The 9,361-nt window shown below is 34.7% G+C and overlaps 1 protein-coding gene across 1 annotated transcript; it reads left to right on the forward strand.

The window, feature by feature from the left end:
- Positions 1-2,611: 2,611 nt before the first annotated feature.
- On the forward strand, positions 2,612-7,614 carry LOC138324254 (protocadherin gamma-B7-like). Its single transcript, XM_069269333.1, has 6 exons — positions 2,612-2,714; positions 3,093-3,271; positions 3,697-3,816; positions 4,980-5,115; positions 6,928-7,164; positions 7,301-7,614. Exons 1-6 carry the CDS (start codon positions 2,612-2,614, stop codon positions 7,612-7,614), a joined length of 1,089 nt encoding a protein of 362 aa, XP_069125434.1.
- Positions 7,615-9,361: the final 1,747 nt, after the last annotated feature.

A 9,361-nucleotide genomic window follows, 5' to 3' on the forward strand; every position in this document is an offset into this window, starting at 1 on the left:
TTTTAGCTGACCATCAAATTAAGAGACATTAATGACCAGAAGCCTATATTCACCTATCTATGTTTGTTTTTTAGCTGACCATCAAATTAAGAGACATTAATGACCAGAAGCCTATATTCACCTATCTATGTTTGTTTTTTAGCTGACCATCAAATTAAGAGACATTAATGACCAGAAGCCTATATTCACCTATCTATGTTTGTTTTTTAGCTGACCATCAAATTAAGAGACATTAATGACCAGAAGCCTATATTCACCTATCTATGTTTGTTTTTTAGCTGACCATCAAATTAAGAGACATTAATGACCAGAAGCCTATATTCACCTATCTATGTTTGTTTTTTAGCTGACCATCAAATTAAGAGACATTAATGACCAGAAGCCTATATTCACCTATCTATGTTTGTTTTTTAGCTGACCATCAAATTAAGAGACATTAATGACCAGAAGCCTATATTCACCTATCTATGTTTGTTTTTTTCAAATTAAGAGACATTAATGACCATTCAAATGTTTTAAGACATCAAATTAATGACCAGAAGCCTATATTCACCTATCTATGTTTGTTTTTTAGCTGACCATCAAATTAAGAGACATTAATGACCAGAAGCCTATATTCACCTATCTGTTGTTTGTTTTTTAGCTGACCATCAAATTAAGAGACATTAATGACCAGAAGCCTATATTCACCTATCTATGTTTGTTTTTTTTAGCTGACCATCAAATTAAGAGACATTAATGACCAGAAGCCTATATTCACCTATCTATGTTTGTTTTTTAGCTGACCATCAAATTAAGAGACATTAATGACCAGAAGCCTATATTCACCTATCTATGTTTGTTTTTTAGCTGACCATCAAATTAAGAGACATTAATGACCAGAAGCCTATATTCACCTATCTATGTTTGTTTTTTAGCTGACCATCAAATTAAGAGACATTAATGACCAGAAGCCTATATTCACCTATCTATGTTTGTTTTTTTAGCTGACCATCAAATTAAGAGACATTATAATGACCAGAAGCCTATATTCACCTATCTATGTTTGTTTTTTAGCTGACCATCAAATTAAGAGACATTAATGACCAGAAGCCTATATTCACCTATCTATGTTTGTTTTTTTTTAGGCTGACCATCAAATTAAGAGACATTAATGAACCAGAAGCCTATATTCACCTATCTATGTTTGTTTTTTAGCTGACCATCAAATTAAGAGACATTAATGACCAGAAGCCTATATTCACCTATCTATGTTTGTTTTTTAGCTGACCATCAAATTAAGAGACATTAATGACCAGAAGCCTATATTCACCTATCTATGTTTGTTTTTTAGCTGACCATCAAATTAAGAGACATTAATGACCAGAAGCCTATATTCACCTATCTATGTTTGTTTTTTTAGCTGACCATCAAATTAAGAGACATTAATGACCAGAAGCCTATATTCACCTATCTATGTTTGTTTTTTAGCTGACCATCAAATTAAGAGACATTAATGACCAGAAGCCTATATTCACCTATCTATGTTTGTTTTTTAGCTGACCATCAAATTAAGAGACATTAACGACCAGAAGCCTATATTCACCTATCTATGTTTGTTTTTTAGCTGACCATCAAATTAAGAGACATTAATGACCAGAAGCCTATATTCACCTATCTATGTTTGTTTTTTAGCTGACCATCAAATTAAGAGACATTAATGACCAGAAGCCTATATTCACCTATCTATGTTTGTTTTTTAGCTGACCATCAAATTAAGAGACATTAATGACCAGAAGCCTATATTCACCTATCTATGTTTGTTTTTTAGCTGACCATCAAATTAAGAGACATTAATGACCAGAAGCCTATATTCACCTATCTATGTTTGTTTTTTAGCTGACCATCAAATTAAGAGACATTAATGACCAGAAGCCTATATTCAGTAAAGACAATTATTATTTCTTCACTGTGGAGACATTTGGTGGGACAAACGCTATAGGTCAAGTGTCGGCCATGGACGCTGATAGTGGTAGTAACGGCCAAGTATCTTACTCGTTTGTCAGCCCAGACAGCAGAGGTAATTACAATCGTGTCTTTATTTTGTTATCCTTTAAGATTTAAAGTCAATTTTAAGGAACCAGAATTACTAGATATTACATTTATGTATATATGATCAATAATTATAAATCATGTTCGTTTTGTATGTCTTGATAAAGGGGCAGATCGCCTCGAAAATTTGACAATTTTGTGTTTGTCCCACAGGGTTACAACCAAAATTTACTTCCTTGTCCCATATTTACCATTTTGAAATAATTCATATCCAACAGACTTACGTTTGATTGGATCCCAAGTCATCTGGAAAATCCTGTTGATATTACTTCTTTGACCCTGACAATAATTATATTCATAACATGTTTTTAATATAATACCCTTCGGCATTTCACAGTTGTAAACTTCAAAAAAGTTACCTTTTGAAATATATGTTTTTTCTGTAGGGTCAAGGTCATATATTCTATTTTAAAATGAAAATCTGCTTGTCTATAATGGGAGATTTCTCTCTACAGTGACACAGTATTTCTACATCTCGGCCGAAGCTCTGGAACTCTTGTTTACCAGAGGCCCTCGTTAGATGGGGCATCAGTCATTGGCTTATCCTTCTATGTCCAAAGTGATGGCCAGAGATAACTGGCAAATCCATTTGAGTTCTCCTATGCTATATGTTTACAGTCAATGTCAGTAGTGGACAACTGGAGTCAATGGTCAGCCAGTCTGGGTTTTAGGTCCAGCCATTGGAGAATTCTATTACCATCGTGGATCCGGTAAGATATTATGGATTAATGGTCAATAATGCTAGGGGTTTAATATACCCTATATAGAAGTGATTTTGATTGAAGATAAAAAAAAAGAAAGCTTTCTTTTTAAAATTGGTAAATCAAACAGTAATCTCTGTTTCTTTTCATTTTTTGAATAAAAAGTCACAAAAAGTTCCACATACACAATGCAATTTTATGTACACTAAATATATAAATGCAAATGTTTGGAAATTGATCTTAACATTACCAATCTGTTAGTATTTCAATTTAATTTCATTTATCGTTGATCTTTTACAGCACACAGCTCTCTCCAAACATCCATTTTCAATGCGTCGGCCTCGCCTCGAACACCAGGAGCAGGAATTAGTTTCAGCTTTTTGTCCAATAGTCAGGACCTTGATAAATTTGCTATCTCAGCTGACGGAAATATCCGAGTGATCGGTGACATTGACAGAGAAGAGAAGGCTGTATATGATGTTAGTATTGACCTCTTTATATTTAACAGGATCTTTTTCTTGCATTGTTATAATTCTAAGGGTATTTTACTTCTAAGTTTCTTATTGTTCAAGGTCAAACATGTTATTATCAAATATTTCAAGGTCAATATACTCTCAGAATAATAGGTTAACACAGACCATACACAGAATGGAAACATAAGCAACTGTTGACCGAGAAGACATACCAATCTAACACATATTTTGATTGATAGAAACAATACTGGATTGAATTTTAAACTTAAAAGTTTATCATTCTTTTGAATCTTTCAAATGAAAATCTTTCAAAAATTTTACAATTTTTTTATTCAATATATATGTGAATTGGTTATCAAGGGCTCTTACTGAAAATCATGAATTCATATAGGTATACGTTTTATACCGTTATTTGCTATATATGTCAACAGTTAATTATTCTGGCGACGGATACACTGAATTCGACCCTGTCTGGGACTCGCCGTCTGACTGTACGAGTGCTGGACATAAACGATAATGAGCCATCGTTCAGAGATTGTCCTGATCAAACTGTAAGTAACAGAATCATTTACAAATATTTTGTTTTTGCTTTTACTGTACAACCTGGTTATAAGGAAGGAATAAAGAGAAAATGGTTGTTATAGCCAAGTAGATACTATACACAGGTTATATTGTTTGAAAGTGGTCATTTTGGACCCCCTTAAAGTGGCCTTAGAAAGCAGGTGGCCGTAACATAGAGACGGTTGCTATGGCAGGTTCTGTAATTTAAGAGTTAGAAAGGTATCTGTAAATACTGTAATGTTCTGGTGAGTGTATCTGTAAATAATATAATGTTCTGGTGAGTGTATCAGTAAAAAATGTAATATTCTGATAAGTGTATCTGTAAATACTGTAATGTTCTGGTGAGTGTATCTGTAAAAAATGTAATGTTCTGGTAAGTGTATCTGTAAATAATGTAATGTTCTGGTAAGTGTATCTGTAAATAATGAATTTTCTGATAAGTGTATTTGTAAATAATGTAATGTTCTGGTAAATGTATCTGTAAATTATAAATGTAATGTTCTGGTATTAAAGTGTATCTGTAAATAATGCAGTGTTCTGATAAGTGTATCTGTATATAATGTAATGTTCTGATAAGTGTATCTGTAAATAATGTAATGTTCTGGTAAGTGTATCTGTAAATAATGCAATGTTCTGGTAAGTGTATCTGTAAATAATGATATGTTCTGATAAGTGTATTTGTAAATAATGTTATGTTCTGGTAAATGTATCTGTAAATTATAAATGTAATGTTCTGGTAAGTGTATCTGTAAATAATGCAATGTTCTGATAAGTGTATCTGTATATAATGTAATGTTCTGATAAGTGTATCTGTAAATAATGTAATGTTCTGGTAAGTGTATCTGTAAATAATGTAATGTTCTGGTAAGTGTATCTGTAAATAATGTAATGTTCTGGTAAATGTATTTTCAGGAATCATTATTTATCAAGCATTTTGGATTTGTTTGTCCAATACCTACCTTAGTAATATCAGAGATATAAATGTTATATAAATGTTATACATAAATGTTATATATAAATGTTATTTGACTAGCTGTTAAGAAGCTACAAGCAAAGTTCTGATTTTCTCAGCTGGAAAAATGATAAGATTCAATCTTCCTAACAAATTATTTACTGTTGAAGTGTTATAGAAAACATGAAACTTTTTTTTCAGTATTTGGAAGTTGTGAGTGTTAATGTGCGCGAGAACCAACCTGCTGAAACTTATGTTTACCGTGTGAAGGCCTGTGACTTAGATGTAGCTCCAAACAACTTCATAACATATCAGTTTACTTATGAAGATAGCACATGTAAGTGTTCAATATCTATGTTCAGGCTATCCAATTTCAACTAATTAAAAGTAAATATTTCTAAATTGTAGGGAATTCTTTGAATCGTAAATGCATTAATAATCATTAATTACGAACTGCAGATTCTCATTTGTTCAGAATATGTAAGTATTTTAAGAGACAATTCAGTCTAAAAGTGCATTAAAATGTGCATATATATTGGAAAGAAATCAGTTCTAATGGACGTTGGAGTAGTTGTCATCATTGTTTTATGACCAGCAATGTCCACTGTACGGTTACAGCATGGCATCACTGTTATATGACCAGCAATGTCCACTGTACGCTTAAAGTGTGGCATCACTGTTATATGACCAGCAATGTCCACTGTACGCTTAAAGTGTGGCATCACTGTTATATGACCAGCAATGTCCACTATACGGTTACAGTGTGGCATCACTGTTATATGACCAGCAATGTCCACTATACGGTTACAGTGTGGCATCACTGTTATATGACCAGCAATGTCCACTATACGGTTACAGTGTGGCATCACTGTTATATGACCAGCAATGTCCACTATACGGTTACAGTGTGGCATCACTGTTATATGACCAGCAATGTCCACTATACGGTTACAGTGTGGCATCACTGTTATATATGACCAGCAATGTTCCACTGTACGGGTTAAAGTGTGGCATCACGGTTATATGACCAGCAATGTCCACTATACGGTTTACAGTGTGTGGCAGTCACTGTATATATGACCAGCAATGTCCACTATACGCTGCTTAAAGTGTTGGCATCACCTGTTATATGACCAGCAATGTCCACTGTACGCTTAAAGCTGTGGCATCACATGTTATATGTGTCCTATGCAATGTCCTGTGCCTATTTGTACATTTACAGTGTGGCTTATCACTGTTATGTATGTGACTGCAATGTCCACTATGACGGTGTACAGTGTGGCATCACTTGTTATATGACCAGCGAATTGTCCACTCATACGCGGTTACAGTGTGGGCATCATCTGTTATTATGACCAACAATGGTCCATACTAGTACGTTACGAGTGTGCAATCTCTTTGTTATATGACCAGCAATGTCCACTATGTGCGGTTACAGTGTGGCATCACTGTTATAATGACCAGCAATGTCCACTGCTGTACGGTTAAAGTGTGGCGACATACAACTGTTATATGACCAGCAATGGTCCACTATACGGTTGACATAGGTGTGGCATCACTGTTATATGACCAGCAATGTCCACTATACGGTTACAGTGTGGCATCACTGTTATATGACCAGCAATGTCCACTATACGGTTACAGTGTGGCATCACTGTTATATGACCAGCAATGTCCACTGTACGCTTAAAGTGTGGCATCACTGTTATATGACCAGCAATGTCCACTGTACGCTTAAAGTGTGGCATCACTGTTATATGACCAGCAGTGTCCACTGTACGCTTAAAGTGTGGCTCAACTAGTTCTTATATGGGACCAGCAATGTTCCACTATAACAGTTTACAGTGTGGCATCACTTGTTATTATGACCAGCAATTGTCCACTATACAGTTACAGTTGCTGGCATCACTGTTATATGACAGTAATGTCCACTGTTACAGTTACAGTGTGGCATTACTACTTTATAACCAGCAATGTCCACTGCATATTAGTTCATATTAACTGTAATAATATGTATCAAATATATTCCTTATGCAGTAAGCTACATAATAAAGCACATCATAGCTTCTGTTATTTATCAAACATTTTATGTTTATTTAATTAAATAAACAACTGAAGACTTATTTCCCATATGTTGCTATAACAACAGGTTTCCCTAACGCCACTGGAGCATTTAACCTCAATTCTGCGACTGGTGTGATTACAACCACTCAAGTTCTGGATCGGGAAATCCGCGAGATGTACCGTATTTGTGTAATAGCTAGACCTAATACTTCTTTTGGCCGAAGGAAACGAGACACAGCTGATAACATCCAGAAAATTGATGTAGTTGTTCTTGATAACAACGACAATGGTCCAGTGTTCCTTACCAGGAATATATTCAAAGGTAAACTGTTTATTGGTTCATACATAATTTGTAAGTGTTGAGCCATACAGGTACCAAAATTATAGGTCATTATTACCTGTAATTTGATCTATTTAGCTCAATTCATTTTCATTGTTATTATAATTTTTTGCTACAGCTATATTTGATCTTCCAACGGAAGAGAAAGTTGCACAACTACGAGCGGTAGACCCTGATTCTTCAGAATTCAATGGTGTTCGCTATTCAGTTACGGGTGATTACCTATCAACGTCAGATGGCCCAATTGTTATCTATGGAGGATGCGTTCTTAATCTATGGCGTAAGCGCGTTCCATTTTCAACTGGACATGGCTTTGGTAACAGTGAACTTCCCAACGTACAAAGCTTTGTTACCTCCGGATACTTCATGTCATCTCTGTATCGGGCTGAGGACAACAGCGACTCCACCATGTTTGATACAACCACTAATTAAGGTACAGTCTGCTAAAAAGAGTTATGTGTTTTAGTGGTTATTTTATTTTTTACCTATTTTGTTACCAATAACAGCTTTCACTACAAGTTTAGTCGACATCATGAGACGATATTTTTTTTTAATATGGCTCCAATGTCTCACCGATGTATAGGCGATACAATGTATTGTTTTATCTATATATATTGATATTCTTGTTTCACCTATCATGTTTTGTGTTTTTTTTCAACAGGTGTATTGTGGCTGAAGTAAAATCACTCAAATACGTGTGTGTTAATAGATCTCAGCAGGGAATTTACTGATTGTGGCAGACAATCTAGTGACCATATTGAATGACGTAAGTCTATCGGTGAAAATCTGGAGTTAGAGAGTTACTGCCCTTAGTATATGGCTTGTTAATGGGCTGTTTAGAGCTACTGGGATACTGGCTGTTCCAATCATAATGTAATTTCAAATCTGGAGTCTAGAGTTTACTGCCCTTGGTATACTGGCTGGTTATGGGGAGCCTTTCACTATTATAATTGTATCAAAATCTGGGAGTTAGAGTTGTACTGGCCTAATTGGTTATACTGGGCTCTGTGTATGGGGGAGCCTTTCAATATAAAGTATCAAAATCTGGAATGTTAGAGTTACTGCCCTTGGTATATAAACTGGGCTGTTTGGGTAGCCTTTTTCAAATATAATTGTATGCAAATCTGGATGTTAGAGTTACTGCCCTTGGTATACTGGCTGTTCAAATCTTGGTTAGTGAATCTGCCTTTCATGGGAGCCTTTAATGTATATCAAATCTGGAGTTAGAGTTAGACTGCCCCTTGGTATACTGGCTGTTTATGGGAGCCTTTCAATATAATGTATCAATATGCTGGAGTTAGAGATTACTGCCCTTGGTGTATACGGTTGTTTTTATGGGTGTCCTTTCAGATACAATGTGTCAAATCTGGAATTAGAGTTTATGCCTTGGTCTATACGGGCTGTTATGGGAGCCTTTCAATATAATGTATCTCAAAACTGGAGAATTAGAGATGTTACTGCCCTTTGTATTACTGGCTGTTTACATGTATATAAAGTGGCAATGTTCAGGTCATTTTGAAAGCCTTTCAATATAAATAAGACAATGTGGTACAACATCTCTACTTCATACTTATGTTATAGAATATAATTATGTTGTCAGGTCTACTGCATCTATATAGTTTTGCTGGTTGGTTTATCCTCCGATGAGCGTACTTTGGGTTTTCTCCCATTTCTTAAACCTGATATGTCCTTAGATTACCCTAAGCTGTGTACTAGGGTATAAAACAAACCTAAAATCTAATAATGTTTGTGTGTTGAATATGAAGATTATTTTGGTCAGGTTTTAATTATCAACAAGGAGTTAATACTGTTTTATCATTATTGTACAGTGACTTAAATGCTGGCGGGATTGTAACATTCCAACAGACACAGTTATCGATACACAAAAGATTTCACAGGAGCAAAAACCATTTCCATCAAAGTGAGTTAATTAGGATGAGTGTTTGTGATAAAAGGTCATTCACCTTCACTGAATTGCAGATTTTCTTGATGAGACTAAAACACACATGGACATATGACAAGACATAAATAAAACAACATATCTGGACAAGTCATGATGCTCTACATATAAAAACTTACGTGGGAAAAAAAGTCATGAAACATTATGTTGAAGTCACCTATTATTGAAATTTGAATAGAATTTATGATGGTATTATATAACCATGTACTTCAAGAGTAT

Source organism: Argopecten irradians, chromosome 5 (genome assembly GCF_041381155.1).
Source record: "Argopecten irradians isolate NY chromosome 5, Ai_NY, whole genome shotgun sequence".
In the NCBI taxonomy this organism is placed as follows: domain Eukaryota; kingdom Metazoa; phylum Mollusca; class Bivalvia; order Pectinida; family Pectinidae; genus Argopecten; species Argopecten irradians.

Coding starts and splice junctions, on each gene's coding strand:
- LOC138324254 (XM_069269333.1), top strand. CDS start 2,612: ATGGGGCATCAGTCATTGGCTTATCCTTCTATGTCCAAAGTGATGGCC. Junction 3,817..4,979: donor GAGATTGTCCTGATCAAACT/GTAAGTAACAGA, acceptor CTTTTTTTTCAG/TATTTGGAAGTTGTGAGTGT. Junction 5,116..6,927: donor TACTTATGAAGATAGCACAT/GTAAGTGTTCAA, acceptor CTATAACAACAG/GTTTCCCTAACGCCACTGGA.